Raw genomic sequence first — 17,505 nt, 5'->3', positions numbered from 1 at the left:
CCACACTGGGCATGCATACTCAGCAGCAGAGTAGCACAGCGCAAGGGCAGATGTCTTCATTGTGTCTGGTTGTGATCCCCAGGTTGTGCCAGTCAGCTTTCGTATGATGTTGTTTCTAGCACCCACTTTTTGTTTGATGTTCAGGCAGTGCTTCTTGTAGGTCAGAGCACGGTCCAAAGTGACTCCCAGGTATTTGGGTGCGCTGCCATATCAATAATACACTAATATAAACACATTAAAGTACTATCATATAATTATATAAATATTGGCTGTCTTCCCCATACCCCATGTGCCATATTTCCTCAATTTCCCTGGTTAAGAATATAATAATAGAAAAATCACAATACCAAACTGTCATGTGAATTCCTGCCTTTCCTTCGACTTGTTCCCCACAAAATAATTTATACACTGTTTACTTTGTGCAATGCATGTAAATCACACACTCTCCAATTATTTCAATTTGGAAAGGAGAGGCTTGATTAATCCTCTGTCATCCCACTTTTTCAGCTACTTTGAAATGTTCCAGTTCTCCCTTCCTTCTCTCCATTTCCTCATCGAGTAATCTTGAGTGAGGCATGCTCTCTCAGCCTCAAGGGACAGTGGTAGCAAGCTGCTTTTGAATAAATCTTGCTAAGAACAATCGCATGCTAGGTTTGCCGTAGGAGATCCATAGTTTGGAAATCACTGGTTGTGAAGGCGCACAACAGCATCAGCAGCATCGTTGATGCTTGTGCTGATATTCTTTGCCATTTCCTTTCTGCTTTTGTAATCTTCTATGCTCTTATTATTTTTTTGCAAGTCGTTTGTTTTATTTTTAGTCTTGTAACCTACCTTGAAAATGCCTAACGGAAAGACTGGCTCAAATAGAATTCCAATAAATCTTTTTCATCACGAAATGGGAACCATCCGTGGCAGGAGCAGAATTTACTCCCTGCTGAAATGGAAGGACAAATGAAACTTAACTCATATTTGTTTATTTAACATAATCAGTATGCATAGAGTACAGCCAAATACAAGAGGATAGATCTCTGCCCAGGTATCTCTCCCACTTATTATTCAGTGCGGGGCGGGGGGGGGGGGGGGGAGAGAGAAAGGAAACAGAGGAAAAGGATGCACCAGGACAGAATATGTTTCAGATTCTGGATACAGTCAGTATTGTGTAATGGTTAGAGCAGCATTTCTCAACCTGGAGATCATGAGGGGATGTCAGGGGGGTCGACAAAACCATCAGGAAACACAGTATTTTCTCTTGGTCGTGGGGGTTCTCTTTGGGAAGTTTGGCCAAATTCTATTGTTGGTGGGGTTCAGAATGCTCTTTGATTGTAGGTGAACTACAACTCCAAAACTCAAGGTCAATACCTACCAAACGCTTCCAGTATTTTCTGCTGGTCATGAGAGTTCTGTGTGCCAAGTTTGGTTCAATTCCATCGTTGGTGGAGTTCAGAATGCTCTTTGATTGTAGGTGAACTATAAATCCCAGCAACTACAAATCCCAAATGTCAAGGTCTATTCCCCCCAAACTCCACCAGTGTTCACATTTGGCCATATTGAGTATTCGTGCCAAGTTTGGTCCAGATCTATCATAGTTTGAGTCCACAGTGCTCTCTGGGTGTAGGTGAACTACAACTCCAAAACTCAAGGTCAATGTCGACCACACTCAGTATTTTCTTTTGGTCATGGAGTTGTGTACCAAGTTTGGTTCAATTCCATTGTTGGTGGAGTTCAGAATTGGGACGAAGGTGGAGCTCTCGATCCCACCTTCGTCCCAAGTACATCTGGCAGGGACAAGAGAAAGGGCCTTCTCAGTGGTGACCCCTCCTAGGGAGATTAGATCGGCTCCCTCCTTCTTAACGTTTCGGAGGCAAGTTAAAACATGGTTGCTTGAGCAAGCGTTTACAAATGCAGAGTAGCTAATATAGGAAATTGAATGACTTGACAATCAAACTGGACAATGCTTGATAATAAGGAGACACTAATGATGTTGTTTTATTTCTCTTGTTGTGTTTTATACTGTGTAATGTTTGAATTTGTATTATGCTTTTATGTATACCAATTTGTTGGAAACTGCCTTGAGTTACCGATTGGATGAGAAAGGCGGTATGCAAATACAACAAATCAATAAATATAGCCAAGACTGGTTCTTTGGCTTAGAAATGGAGATGAGCACCACTGCCCAGAGTCGGACACAACTAGACTTAATGTCAAGGGGAAACTTTTACCTTTCCTATGTTGTCTTGCTGTCATGGAGGGGAAGTCAGGATATGCAGTGAATATATCCTCCTTCATCCTCTATATCCAGAAATACTTTTGAGAAATCAGAATGTGTGTCCACATCCTGACTCACTTTCCCCTAAGGCTGATGTTATCTAAACCAAAACTATTGTTTCTTGTCCTCCTCCTAGGTTGGTGTCATAGGCGAAGAAGAGGAATGGATCACGCTGTGTGAGGTAGAGAAGGAATCCGATGCTCAGCTGTTGGAGATCCCAAACCTCACGCCTTATATGCATTACAGGTGAGAGCAGCTGGTAATTAATGGACACATCAACCGGCCGGCCATGGCAGCCGGGGCCAGCTCCAATGCTCACACAAGCAGCTGCTGGGGGGAGAATTCACACCTCTGAAGAGTTTAAATTTACACCTCACAAGCATTTGCACTTAAATGACCCGCTTGATGTATTTTAATTGTCGCCTTCACATAGTAAAATAATTAATCAATCTGGAAATGGGAGCGAGGTGTAAAGTGCAGTGCTAAATAGTGCCGTTGAATAACTTAACACATCTTGATTCTGGGAGTTTGTCTAGACTAAAAGTTGCATTGGTTTAATTAAAATTGATCTTGCTTCATTTGTGGGGGAGACGGCGCTGGAATTGGCTGGCAGCTCCCTATATCACTTTGGCTTCATTCCCTAAGTTGGGTTAGTAGATTTCATTTTCCTCTCTTCACTATACTTGGGAGAAAGCAATGGAGTTAAGCTTTGACGTAGATCAAGTGCCCATCAATGTGAGGGACATTCTGCCTTTCATTCTGTTATTGCCATTGTAAATTCTCCCAGTTCACCTCCTTTAACTTCTTTATTGCTAGGTCAAGGCAATGACCTTAAGTATAAGGTGCAACAACTTTGCAGATACTATGTGTGTCACTCTAGCACGGAAACACCTTTTCATCCAGCACCACACCAGAGTTCATTAGTTCTATCTAAAATGTTTATTGAAGAAAGCAGGCAAAAAGGGGGGAAAGGCATTTCCAAAAGGATCAGAAGAATAGCAAATACAAAAGAGCAATAATCCAAAAATGCAAAAGTACGTCAAGTCAAGAGAACCAAAATCCACAGAAGTACTTCAAACATAAATGCATAAACAAGAAAACAGGAACTTTTCCAAGGTAAACCCTTTAAGGAGACAAAGGCATGGACCAGAACAGGAAACTTGAAAATACTTGAACCATGAACTTGAGAGCAAAGACAGGAGAGCCATCCCATATGGCAACCTTGTCTCCTCTGAGTGTTGTGAAGCCAACACCACTTAATTTAAGCCCGTCCAAGTAGCCATGAGATCATGCTGAATCCACCTGGACTTCAAGGTCTTGTCACGGATTCTTTGAGAACGTCTAATTTGTCTGTTTCTCACTCCCTCTGTTCTCAGGCCTAATCTGGCTTCTCGGGAAAACTCCTTATCAGTCAAAGCCAATTTCTCAAAAGAACTGGAACTTTCACCTTCCCCAGTTGCCTGGGAATGAGCACAAGGATCCAAAACATCGGCCTCATCTGCCTGCAATTCTCTCCCAACACTGACAGTCTCCACACTTTGAAGCCCTTCAAACCCCTCATCCTCTGAAATGTCAGAGAAATCCTCTGCCACTTGCTGAGCTAAAACAGTCAACCACTCTGAAAAAAAAATGGTGTCCCCTTTCTTTAATTCCGATATAGTTTAGTGATTGCATACTAGGAGAGAATGCCTCTATAACATGGCCATACAGTCCGAAAAAACCTACAACAAACCACAGATTGCATACTAGTTTGAAAGAGGATCCACTACTTCTGTATGCTTCTGCAAATTGATTTACTGTTTTTATTCCTTTGGAGTCCTCAACTGCTCTTTTCCCCCAGAACCATCTCGACTCCATCATCTCATCTAGACTTAGAACCACATTCCTCATTGATGAAAGCAGGGAGGCACTTGGACTTGGGCCACATCTTGGTCAGGCTTGCCTTGTTCCTTCTTCGTGCTGACAGTGTTTGGAAAATTAATGGGGTTGTTTTGCTTAATGCTTTTCCTCCCTTTAATGCACTTCCTTAACAAGATCTGAGCAGATAGACTAATGGCGTTGCATAAGTTCGCTCCACCTTCACTCCATCCCAGCCTTTTAAAGCTAGACACCCAGCATTTCACAGGGACAGAGACAAAGAGAGCGTCTAAAAACAGGAGCACGAAAAGATTTGTCAGCAAGTAACTCTATGCTTGTAGCAGCTGTGTGAATGCATGCCTCTCATCCTTAGTGTCTGGTTCCTTACATTTTTCCCTGAACCAGAAGACACTTTCAAATTTTCATAGTTTGCATAGGAACACCAGCTTGGACTGTTTTTTTTATCCATACTTCTAAGCCTCCTATCCCCAAGAGCTCATATTTATCCCTGCTGTTCTAATTTCGGTTATGGATAAACCACCCCAAAAAAAGTGAAGTGTATCTAATGGAAGTTAAGGAGATAGTTAATTCTGTCCAAATCAAACTTTTTATGTTGCAATGAAAAGAGCTGGAACTTTGGATTGGCTTAATCAGCTTTCGCTGACAAGGGGTGATATTTTAATTGGAGAGGGCAAATTTTGATCATGGAGGATGAGAGGAATCATTCATGTCTGTTCCCCTGAGAGCCTTGGAAGGCCCAAAGAATGGGGAATTTAATCATAATCAGTGAGATAAGCACAGCTTCAAAACTCATGGCTTGCTACACCCCACTTCCAATGCTACCCACCCAATTAGTTGGGTGTCTATAACGGAATTTCCTCCCTTTCTCAGAATACTAGAATTCAAGGTGAAAGCATTTATTAAAATATTTTCTAAGTCCTCTGGTTGTCTGTTATGGTTGTTCCATTTACATTAGCAGATCTATATCTGTTGTTCCATTTATGTTAGCAGATCTAAATCAATCACTCCAATAAACACTTGCAACTTGGAAGTGTCAACATTGCTAGCGAGCAGGCACTGAGTCTCAGCTGAGGACACATGTGTCAAACTCAAGGCTTTCCATGTCATTTTATGTGGACTCCAACTCCTGTATTTCTCATCATTGGACATAATGACTGCACTATGGGAGTTGTGATGCAAGAACATCTGGAAGGCTGTCATTTGCACAATTCAAAGTGCTGGTTTTGACCTATAAAGCCCTAAACGACTCTGGCCCAGTTTACCTGTCCGAACGGATTCTCCCTTACGAACCATCAAGGTTGCTAAGATCTTCCAGAGTGGCCCTGCTCTCGGTCCCACCACCCTTGCAATCGCGTCTGGTGGGGACGAGGGACAGGGCCTTCTCGGTGGTGGCCCCTTGGCTTTGGAATTCCGTCCCACCAGAAAATAGATCTGCTCCTTCCCTCCTAGCCTTTAGAAAGCTAATAAAAACCTGGCTTTGGAATATGGCCTTCGATGATTGAGTCAATAACCCTTGTCCACATGGAAGGATGGCGATGAATGATGACTGTATTTGACGACTTGGCTTGTGTAATGTGATGATGTATTTTATTGTATTTTATATTTTAATGTACAGGGTTAGTCAAAATGCATAGGCCAATAAGCCATTCAATTGAATGGCTTATTGGCCTATGCATTTTGACTAACCCTGTATAATGATGATGCATTGTGCTGTTTTTTATATTACTGTATATGAACACATGTTGTGAACCGACCTGAGTCCCTCCTAATAAATAAATTGTTCTGTTTAGTCAGGAATTTGGATACAAAACTTGTGGATATGATAGGTAAGGGTTATTGTGTCCGACTCTGGGATGTAGTACTTATCTCCATTTCTAAGCCAAAGAGTCGGTGTTGTCCGTAGACACCTCCAAGGCCATGTGGCCGGCATGACTGCATGGAGCGGATATGATACCTGACTTTAAAATATCCTTTAACCTTTCCGCAACCTTGCAGCCACAAGTTCAGTTGGGTTGCAATTCCCATCATCCCCAGTCTGCTTTGCAGATTATTGGGTTTATGTAAATGCTTAGACCGTGGAAGGAAATTGTTCGAAATAGTTATACCCATAGCTTCAAATTAAAAGAGAGAGAACCAATAAGCCTTGTCAGTAATTAAAAACTACAATCAGAATAATAATAGAATATGGGTAAAAACATAAAAGAGTAAAATATCTTTGTCTCTGCGTTTCTTGTTTGTAGAAGGAAAGGACCATCCAGTAAAGAAGGGGGGAAAGCCTTTACCTTGCAGTAGATATCCGTAGAAAAGCAACTCAGGAGAAACGCCGAGTCTTCTGATAAAAGCGTTCTTCAGGGTTTCAAAATAGCTTAGATAAATTGTCACTCCCTTTTTGTAGAAGTCAGCAAATTATCTGGCAAATTATCTTGTTAACATGCCAGGCCTTCAGTCTGTTTAGGATTCTTAGTTTTAGTTTTTAGAAGTTCTTAGTAAGAAACTCACGGAGCGACGTTATCAGGGTGTTTCACTCTCCGCCATCTTCGAACTCAGCCCATGTCAGACTACACAGAGAAGCCATACATACTCATAGCTTCAAAAAGAAAAAAAATAGTTATACCTTGGTTAGACCACACCTGGAATATTGCATCCAATTCTGGGCACCACAATTCAAGAGAGATATTGACAAGTTGGAATGTGTCCAGAGGAGCGCGACTAAAATGATCAAGGGTCTGGAGAACAAGCCCTATGAGGAGTGGCTTAAGGAGCTGGACATGTTTAGCCTGAAGAAGAGAAGGCTGAGAGGAGACATGATTTTGTTGTTGTTCATTCGTTCAGTCGTCTCCGACTCTTCGTGACCTCATGGACCAGCCCACGTCAGAGCTCCCTGTCAGCTGTCACCACCCCCAGCTCCTTCAAGGTCAGTCCAGTCACTTGGAGACGTGATAGCCATGTATAAATATGTGAGAGGAAGCCAGAGGGAGGAGGGAGCAAGCTTGTTTTCTGCTTCCCTGGAGACTAGGACGCGAAACAATGGCTTCAAACTACAAGAGAGGAGATTCCATCTGAACATGAGGAAGAACTTCCTAACTGTGAGAGCTGTTCAACAGTGGAACTCTCTGCCCCGGATTGTGATGGAGGCTCCTTCTTTGGAAGCTTTTAAACAGAGGCTGGATGGCCATATTTTGGGAGTGCTTTGAATGCAATATTCCTGCTTCTTGGCAAAATGGGGTTGGAGTGGATGGCCCATGAAGTCTCTTCCAACTCTTTGATTCTATGGTTCTATGATCTAGGGCACGATCATCACAAGATGTTATGTTATTTAAGTTGATGAACAAAGATGATTGTGGTTTCAGGTGTCCTGGACCCTTCTAAGCCCTTTAATACTATGCTTCTGTCTTTCAGGTTCAGGATGAGGCAGGTGAATGTGGTTGGGAAAAGTCCTCTCAGCCAGCCATCGCGGGTCATTCAGACCCTCCAAGCCCCACCAGACGTTGCTCCGGGGAGCGTGACAGTGCGCACTGCTAGTGAGACCAGCCTATGGGTCCGCTGGGTGGTAAGTTGACATTTTAACTTTTCCCTTCAGTAAAGGCTCAGAAACCCAGAAAACGATTTCTCAGTGTATTTGCAGCAAAAATTATACCTTCTCCTTTAGTCATAATTGAGATCCTTCTATGTATTTCCTTTCTGCGCTCTAGCAGGCACCCGTGTCGTCTTATATTCCTGGATAGGATCTGTTCTCTAATGGACCATATGATAAGAAGCATAACAAGAAATTATAAATATGATATAATTGGAGGAGAGCAGATGGCGCCGCTCTGCTTATGGCAGTGCCATTCCAAAGAAATTCCATTCGCTGGAGCTGCGTTCGTTCCAACTTCCGAAAAGTTTTCAGCTGCGAAGAGAGAGTTTCCCCCTCCCCACTTAGGAAAACAGTGTCAATGTGGAGGTTATATCGATGTGATAGATTGCAGCGCTAAGTGATTAACTCTGGAATCGAGTGATAAATTGCAGGGCCACTGATAAATGAATTTATCATTTGCCTGTGACAGCCGTGCCCACCCCAACCAACTAGAATTCATTCACATATCCAATTTCCTCATCTATTCCACTGCATGCAGCCTCCCCAGTATGATTTCTCCCCATTTCTGCCTCTAACAGAGAACATACTCTCCCCACGCCCATTTTCTTGGGTGGAATTTAAGTTGCAATAGGTTTCACCTCTAACGCTGGAGGAGGGAGGCACGTTTTCAAAATTCCCAGGTGTTCTATGAGTTCTCCGAGGTGAAAAGGAATTCATTTCTTCCTTGTTGAGCAATGTTCTGCTATTCATGGGAAACCATAACAGAAATGCCCCCAACCCCTAATATGTGGGTGGGTGTATGCACTTACACCCCCCCCCCCCTCAAGGAGTTCTTTGGATCCTACTTAAAAAGAGGGAGGATGTTATTATAAACCCAAAAGATAGATTAATCAGCGCAGAGACAGTGTGGCAGGCAAAGATGAAAGGCGTGTATCATGTGACTTTGCAATTAACTCTATTAATATTGCTTCGGCCCAATTGCAGAACATTTGTAGGGCTTTAATAATAATCCATAAAGACCTGCCAACTCTGGTGGTGGGGAGTGGGAGGGGGGAATTACACTCATGAATTAAGGCCTTGGCTTCTGCTTCAGAGTGCTTTCTACGACCAGTGTTCAAGATAACGGCAGGTCCATTCCTTCGTAATATATTTCTCTGATGTAGTCATGCTAGAATATACTGTCCACATGGCTAACTTTAAAGCGAAGAGTAGGAAACCTCAGGCCATGGGCACTCTTCTCTGGCCTATTACACCATCATATGGTTGTTTTCTTATTTGGTATGCATCTTACCTATTCTAACCAGTTTTTTAAAAATCAAATATATTGTCCCACCATTTTGGTTTTGGCTGCTGTAGTGAATTTGTTGATCTATGTTAAATTTTTCATGTATAGCTCTATGTTGCAATGTGGCAGAATTGGCAGAAATAGGGTGGCAACAGTAGAGGCAAGATTAATTTGCATACGTGCAGCCGATTGGTTGTATGCAGATGAGTGTAGGCCAGGATTTGAAAGGGCCCCTGAGCCAGAATGGCAGTTGGGGGGGGGGGGGGGGGAGAAAGCTGAACATTCCAAAGGGGTGGAGTTAAGTTTAAAAATAGACAGTTAGAGAGTCAAAAAGTTTCAGTTAGGGATTCCTGTTTGTGAAGGAGAGTTAGGAACTTCTGTGAGAGAAAAGTAGTTAGGAAAGAGGAGCTTAATTTTTAAGGAAAATAAAGAAGTGCCAGTGTAGTTTAAGGCGGAATATAGTTCTGTCAAGAGTGTATGAAAAAGTAACATACTTGTTGATGTGAAACAGTTCAAGTTTGATATGAAAAGTTAACTAAGTGAATGATATTGCATGTAAGACTCAAGACTGTAACAGAACACACAAGTGTAACCATAAGCGTTGGAGCCAGAAGCTATAAATAAACTTTGTTACTTCATTTACTACAAGAGTGTCTCAAGCCTGTAATATAAAAGCCTCAAGGTAAAAGCTCACAAGAAAGCCCCAGCCAATTTAAAAAGGGGAAAATACACCAATACAAGGCAGTAAAAAGATTTAAAAGAAAATCGACACCTGTAAAAAGACACCTGTAAAAGGACTGAAGTATCGCACCAACCTCCAAGGATTTCTCCCAAACTGAATTTGGACCATAGTTTTCTCTCCATTTATCTAGACGAAACAGCTTCTGGGCCAATCTCACAGCTTTGCTTTCTTTTAAAGTTAGGGATCCAGACACATTTGATCTCATTCTAAGAGCAGTATAATTTTTTATCAACACCAGGGGTTCTCAAACTGTGCTCCGTGGAGCCCTTAGAATTTGTTCACTTTTTTTCATAGAATCCTACAGTTGGAAGAGACCTCGTTCTGCCAAGAAGCAGGAAAATTGCATTCAAAACATCCCCAACAGATGGCCATCCAGCCTCTGTTTAAAAGCTTCCAAAGAAGGAGCCTCCACCACACTCCAGGGCAGAGAGAGTTCCACTGCTGAACGGCTCTCACAGTCAGGAAGTTCCTCCTAATGTTCAGGTGGAATCTCCTTTTCCTGTAGTTTGAAGTCACTGTTTTGCATCCTAGTCTCTAGGGCAGCACACACACATTTTATATAATGTTAAATATAATATATAAATCTTTATTGGGCCTGCACGAGAAACTTTTGCTTCAGAAAGGTCTCTGCAGCTGAAAAAGTTTGAGAACCCTGATCTACACTATTGCTAAGCATGCTCAGTCCTTGCTGGGCCATTTTTGGGATGCGTCCTCACTTAGGATCCACTCAACTTTTGAAGCAAATCTGACAATCTGGAGCTCTCTCACTCCACACCAAACCAGATGCCTTTGGACATTGGTGTGCTGTTTTGGCTCTTTCAAGATCTCACTTGGAGAATTTGTTATTGATATATAAATCCTTCCCCTGCTGAAATATTTTGACATCTTTTTTGAGGCTAACCTCCTCATGATGTAATACAGCATAAAATGATGACTTAAAAAAATAGAAGTAACCCAGAAACTTAAATGATGATGGCTATCCATTCATTTCAGATGTTATTTATTTATTTACTATATTTATATATCGCCCCTCTCAGCCTGCAGGCGACCCGGGACGGTTTACAGTCAGCATCTGTTCTGGTACAGCTGTACCAGGAGCTCCAACTTTGTTTGCTTTGCATTGAATGTTTGGTTGCAGTCCTGGGTTTCAGGGACTCTGCAGATAGGTGGCTTCTTTTGGTTGCAGTCATAGGGCAAGTCACCTGTCCATCATCATTAAGTTTGGTCTCGCCCCTTGCTCAGGGCAATTGGGAAGGGAAGGGAGCCATTTTTAGTTAGTCTCAGCAAGGAAAGCTAATGTACAGGACGTGTGCAAGCTTCCCCTGTACAAAAGCTTCAACCCTCAAGACTTTCCGGGGGAAAGCAGTCTTAAGAGCAAACCAGAGAACTCCAGGGAAGCCTCCCCAAAGCTTTGAGGACTTTCTGGGGGAAAACAGTCTTAAGAGTCTCCAAAGATTTCTAGGAAAACAGCCCTAAAGACCAAAGAACTCCTGCTGGAGAGTCTACTGCCTTACTGGTAGGTCCACTCGGCGTTTGAGACGCAGTTCAACCCGGTAGCAGAGCCCACATCAGTAAGGGTTAGATTACAGTCAGCCTGGGATAAGTTAAAAAGGGGACTTTCCTTTAAAGTAAAAACGAAGTTATTGAAGACAGTTGCCTGTCCTTCGTGGGCAAGTTTAGGAAGCTACCAGTTGCATAAAAGCCTGGAATCATTTGTTTATCTTTATTGAAGTCAAGAAAGGTTTCTGTTTGATTGTTCATTGATAAAGGACTTCGTTATACTTCACAAGCCATCTAAAGATCATTTGTGGTAGAAAACCTCTGAGAACTTCTCTTTGGGCCTCCTGGTTTCCTGCTGGGCAAAGGTTGCACGTCCTGTTTAAAGACAATTTTTTGTCCTCTAGATCCTCGACAGAACAGCATCAAAAACATAAAATACAATTAAATCAATTAGCTTAAATATAAAACCAATTAAAACAGTCAATATCAATAAAAACATATATCAATTAGGCTCCTTGTTAAAAGCATTGTCAGTAGCGTCGTCCAGTCATTCCATTTTTCCTATGTCTTTTATATTGCATCTTCAAACTCTTGCTCAAAAAGCCAAGTCTTTGCTTTTTTCAGAATGTTAAAAGGGAAGGGGCCAATCTGATATCCATAGGGAGGGCATTCCATAGCTGAGGGGCCACCACTGAGAAGGCCCTGTCTCTCATCCCCGCCAAACGTACTTGTGATGAAGGCGAGATCGAGAGCAGGAAAATCTTAGAATCCTAGCAGTCTGGAAGAATGAAGTGTAAGCTAACCAAACAGATGTGTGACTGCATCTCTGTGTACGAACCCACATGATCTCTTCGATCATCTGAAGAGGACCTGCTCATGCTCCTGCCACCATCGCAAGCGCGATTGGTGGACACGAGGGAGAGAGCCTTCTCAGTGGTGGCCCCTTGACTCTGGAACTCACTCCCCAGAGATATTAGGCAAGCCCCAACTCTGGCAATCTTTAGGAGGAGCCTGAAAACGTGGCTGTTTCAGTGTGCCTTCCCAGAATAAGGAAACTCCTAGCAATATGTCCTTAAACGCACTTTAATAATGACTTTAGATTGTCTGCACATTTCTTCCCTCTCCAAAACCTCTATCCCAATTACATGTTACCTATTCATGCCCAGCATTATTTTTAAATTTTTACTTATTACATTTGGCCCAGCCATAGGTTTTTAAATGCGTTGTGTTATTGTTATTGTTTTTGTTTATTTTGTTTATGAATTTATGTATTGCTTTTGTATTATTGTTGTTATTGTTTATTGTTGTATTGTGGGCTCGGCCTCATGTAAGCCGCACCAAGTCCCTCAGGAGATGGTAGTTGGGTACAAATAAAGTGTTGTTGTTGTTGTTATTATTATTATTATTATTATTATTATTATTATTATTATTTGTGGTTTAGTATTCATAAGTATTTGTGCTCTTGGCAATGATGTAAAAGGCCATTTGAAAATTCAAAGTGGTCCATCTGTATCATTTTCTTCTCTTTCCTCCCACTATACTCAGCCTCTGCCTGATACTCAGTATAATGGGAACCCTGAGTCAGTCGGATACAGGATCAAATACTGGAGTGTGGACATGCCATCTTCCGTGCTCACAAAAGCCATTAGTGATCGGTTGGAGAGGGAAAACACCATTGAGGATCTAGAGGAGTGGACTGAGTATGAACTCCAAATCCAAGCCTTTAATGCCATTGGGGCCGGACCCTGGAGTGAAGTCGTACGAGGTCGAACACGAGAATCAGGTACGTTGTGGAGAAGGAGGTGCCATGATTACTGTGCAAACATTTAAAAAAATGTTTTCTTTTGCTTCTGATTTTCTCCTGGTCTGATGCATACTTGAAATTGGGTTGTTGTAAGTTTTTTCGGGCTGTATGGCCATGGTCTAGAGGCATTTTCTCCTGACGTTTCGCCTGCATCTATGGCAAGCATCCTCAGAGGTAGTGAGGTCTGTTGGAACTAGGAAAAAGGGTTTATATATCTGTGGAATGACCAGGGTGGGACAAAGGACTCTTGTCTGCTGGAGCTAGGTGTGAATGTTTCAACTGACCACCTTGATTAGCATACAGTGGCCTGACTGTGCCTGGAGCAAACTTTAGTTGAGAGGTAATTAGATGTCCCTGCTTGCTTCCTCTCTGTTGTTGTGCTGTTGCAATTGTCCTATTTTAATTTCCTGCTGAAATCCGCATGTACCCCAGCACCTTTCTCCATCAGCTACTGAAATTTTTGGTGCATTTTTCTCCTGCGCAATGGTTTGAGTGGAAAGAAGCCTTCTAGACCTGCTTTGCAAAATTGTGGCTCTCCGTGTGTTTAGGACCTTAACTCTCATAAATCCTGGCCATTGGACAAGCTGACTAGGACTTCTGGGAGTTGGAGGTCCAAACATCTTGGATGACCACAAGTTTGACACATCTGCTCTTGAGAAATCGCCTGCTCAGAGACCACCTTTCAGGATGGATTCGCCATATGTTATCAGAGCATTCAGGTGCATTTGGATACAATGAAGATAAACCAGTTCGCTCCCAATACAGGGAGAAAGCAGGAATCCCATTTTTGCTGATATTTATTTATCTTGTCATCAGCAACCAGACCATTGTATTACATTTCTAACAAAACAAACAAACAGATAAAAAACCACAATTTTTTTCAAACTTGGTAGTTGATTAAATGTCCTTTGACCAGTGTCTGGCCACTTGGAGTGCTTCTGGTGTTGTCGCAAGAAGGTCCTCCCTTGTGCACGTGGCAGGGCTCAGGTTACATTGCAGCAGGTGGTCAGTGGTTTCCTCTTCTCCGCACTCACATGTCGTGGATTCAACTTTGTAGCCCCATTTCTAAAGATTGGCTCTGCATCTCGTGGTGCCAGAGCGCAGTCTGTTCAGCGCCTTCCAAGTCTTCTGTGTGCCCAGCAGGGAGCCTCTCATCTGGTATCACCCATGGATTGAGGTGCTGGGTTTGAGCCTGCCACTTTTGAACTCTCGCTTGCTAAGGTGTTCCAGTGAGTGTCTCTGTAGATCTAGGAAAGGAGCTGTCTTCATAGACCTGTCAGCGGCTTATGATACTATGAACCACCGCCTCCTGCTAAGAAAAATGTATAATATCACAAAGGACTACCATCTCACCTACCTCATAGGAAACTTGCTACAAAACAGGAGCTTTTTTGTTGAGTTCCAGGGCCAGAGAAGCAGATGGCGGAAACAGAAGAACGGCCTGCCTCAGGGGAGCGTGCTTGCTCCATCCATGTTCAACATTTACACAAATGACCAGCCACTGCGAGAAGGGACAGAGAGTTTCATCTATGCTGATGATCGTGCCATTACTGCTCAAGCAGGGAGCTTTGAGATGGTTGAACAGAAGCTCTCCGAAGCTCTAGGTGCTCTTACTGCCTATTACAGGGGAAACCAGCTGATCCCTAACCAATCTAAAACACAGACATGTGCCTTTCACCTTAACAACAGAGAAGCATCCCAAGCTCTGAGGATGACCTGGGAAGGAGCATTGCAGCACACCCAAATACCTGGGAGTCACTCTGGACCGTTCGCTGACCTACAAGAATTTTTGCTGATGACCAGGGATCTCCCCAAATTGGCTTTTTTGTCTTCTCCTGGCATGCCAGTGTGGCATCTTCTCAAGTCAGAGAGAGTCAACTTTGCGTGCAATTGATCTAATTTAGTGTCTTCTCTTGTCAGCAATCATACACTTTGGACTACAATTGGAAACAGAGCTGATTCATTCCTTTCAGAGCTGATTCATTCCTTTGCTTCCAAGCACCCCCACCAGCATGCATCTCTTACCAGCACAGTTTCCTACATGTAACTGGTAAGCAGACTGAGTTGTGCACTCTGGGTTTTTGCAAGTCCGGATCTGAATGAGACAAGCTCTACAGCTCCTGCCGTCAGGAGAAAACAGTCTTTGTGGTTCCGTGGCAAAGGAAGAGTAAGCACCAGTTGCTCATTAGCATCTGCAGAAGGTAGTTATTAAGCTGTTATCTAAACTTCAAACAAGGCTCTTTCCCCGGCTCCCATCCCACACGTATCCAGTGCAATTTACCTTTCTAAGCCGGTGAATAATTGAGCGGAGTGACCTTTCTTGAATTAAGTTTTCACTTCTGAAAGTAAATCACCATTGTAGCAAACCCATGCGATGAGCAGAGGCTGTATTTGTAATTTGTCTCTATAATCATACAGGGGCCGACCACCGATGCCTGGCTAAAACCGGATCCCATTTATCACTTACTAAGGGATTTCAGCCCCTTTTTGTGTTATAAATGATTTGACACCGTCTCATTTACATATTTTCATTACCGTCAGAGGAAGGGAACAATTAAAACCACATGCACACAAACTTATGACAGGATGCTTCCGCTTGAAGATAAGTAGGGGAAAATGGGTGAGGGTCAGCACTCTGTCCAGATCTGTCCGACTATGTGCTGGGATTATGTCTGTTTATTATAGCCTATTGTAAGTTATGATGAAGATTGTTGATCTGAAAGGTGGGATCTAAATATTTCAAATAAATAAATTGGATCCCTTTTGTTCCTTGCTAGACACAAGAAACCGGGTTTCATAGAATCATAGAATCCTAGAGTTGGAAGAGACCTCATGGTGTGGCTGCTGTCCTCAGCGGGGAGAAGTAAAGCTGTGGCTGCTATCCTCAGGGGGAAGAAGTAAAGCTGTGGCCACTGTCCTCAGGGGGAAGAAGTAAAGCTGTGACTGCTATCCTCAGGGGGAAGAAGTAAAGCTGTGACCGCTATCCTCAGGGGGAAGAAGTAAAGCTGTGGCCATTGTCCTCGGGGGGGTGGGGGGGAGAAGTAAAGCTGTGGCTGCTGTCCTCAGGGGGGAGAAGTAAAGCTGTGGCTGCTGTCCTCAGCGGGGAGAAGTAAAGCTGTGGCTGCTGTCCTCAGGGCCATTCAGTCCAACCCCATTCTGCCAAGAAGCAGGAAAATTGCATTCAAAGCACCCCCGACAGATGGCCATCCAGCCTGTGTTTAAAAGCTTCCAAAGAAAGAGACTCCACCACACTCCATGGCAGAGAGTTCCACAGCTGAATGGTATATTTTATTCTGTCATAGTTTATTTATTTATTTATTATTATTTATTTGCTTTATTTGTATACCGCATTTTTCAGCCTATACAGTTAACTGACTGTTAGTGTAAGTACCCTGTTTCCCCCAAAATAAAACATACCCATAAAATAGATCATAGCAGGATTTCTAAGCAGTTGTGCAATATAAGCCACACCCCAGAAATAAGACATTGTGATAGGTGTAGCAATTCAGTTTACAAGGTCGGCTCATCCTGTCAGGTCCTGGTCATTCTGTGCATGCTGCAAACCGAGGCATAGAGGGGGACATAGAAAGTGAAAGGAAAAGTCTCCTCAGTGAAGTGAGGAGCAGGACGCTCTGCTTTAGGCCTTGTATGTCCTCAGGGGGAAGAAGTTAAGCTGTGGCTGCTGTCTTCAGGGGAAAGAACTAAAGCTGTGGCTGCTGTACTCAGGGGGAAGAAGTAAAACTGTGGCTGCTGTCCTCAGGGGAAGAAGTAAAGCTGTGGCCGCTGTCCTCAGGGGGAAGAAGTAAAGCTGTGGCTGTTGTCCTCAGGGGGAAGAAGGAAAGCTGTGGCCACTGTCCTCAGGGGGAAGAAGTAAAGCTGTGGCCGCTGTCCTCAGGGGGAAGAAGTAAAGCTGTGGCTGCTGTCCTCAGGGGGAAGAAGTAAAGCTGTGGCCACTGTCCTCAGGGGAAAGAAGTAAAGCTGTGGCTGCTGTCCTCAGGGAAAAGAAGTAAAGCTGTGGCTGGTTACACTGCGCAGGTTCGCAGTCTAGGGGTTCTCCTTGATTCATCGCTGAGCCTGAAGCCCCAGGTTTCAGCGGTGGTCAGGGGAGCTTTCGCACAATTAAAACTTGTGCACCAGCTGCGCCCGTACCGTGGGAAGTCTGACTTGGCCACGGTGGTCCACGCTTTGGTTACATCCCATCTAGATTACTGCAACGCTCTCTATGTGGGGCTGCCTCTGAAGACTGCCCGGAAGCTGCAGCTAGTCCAACGCTCGGCAGCCAGATTTCTAACAAGTGCTGGGTACAGGAGCATACAACCCCTCTGTCACGCCAGCTCCACTGGCTGCCGATTAGCTTCCGAGCACAATTCAAAGTCCTGGTTTTGACCTACAAAGCCCTAAATGACTCTGGCCCTGGTTACCTGTCCGAACGGATTCTCCCCTACAAACCATC

At 43.5% G+C, this 17,505-nt stretch overlaps 1 protein-coding gene across 5 annotated transcripts in view; it reads left to right on the top strand.

The window, feature by feature from the left end:
• The window catches only part of LOC132782172 (protein sidekick-1), a 986,469-nt gene that overhangs the window by 706,567 nt on the left and 262,397 nt on the right, over positions 1 to 17,505 (top strand). For all 5 annotated transcript variants that reach the window (XM_067473286.1, XM_067473289.1, XM_067473288.1 and 2 more), the window contains exons 23-25: positions 2,403 to 2,512; positions 7,544 to 7,694; positions 12,794 to 13,031. In XM_067473286.1, the coding sequence (XP_067329387.1) occupies positions 2,403 to 2,512; positions 7,544 to 7,694; positions 12,794 to 13,031 (499 nt within the window). The remainder of the gene's footprint in view (positions 1 to 2,402; positions 2,513 to 7,543; positions 7,695 to 12,793; positions 13,032 to 17,505) is intronic.

This window comes from Anolis sagrei, chromosome X (assembly GCF_037176765.1).
Source record: "Anolis sagrei isolate rAnoSag1 chromosome X, rAnoSag1.mat, whole genome shotgun sequence".
Taxonomy (NCBI): Eukaryota; Metazoa; Chordata; class Lepidosauria; order Squamata; family Dactyloidae; genus Anolis; species Anolis sagrei.
Note: the sequence above shows the minus strand (reverse complement) of the source record. Positions and strands in the feature narration are given on the sequence as shown.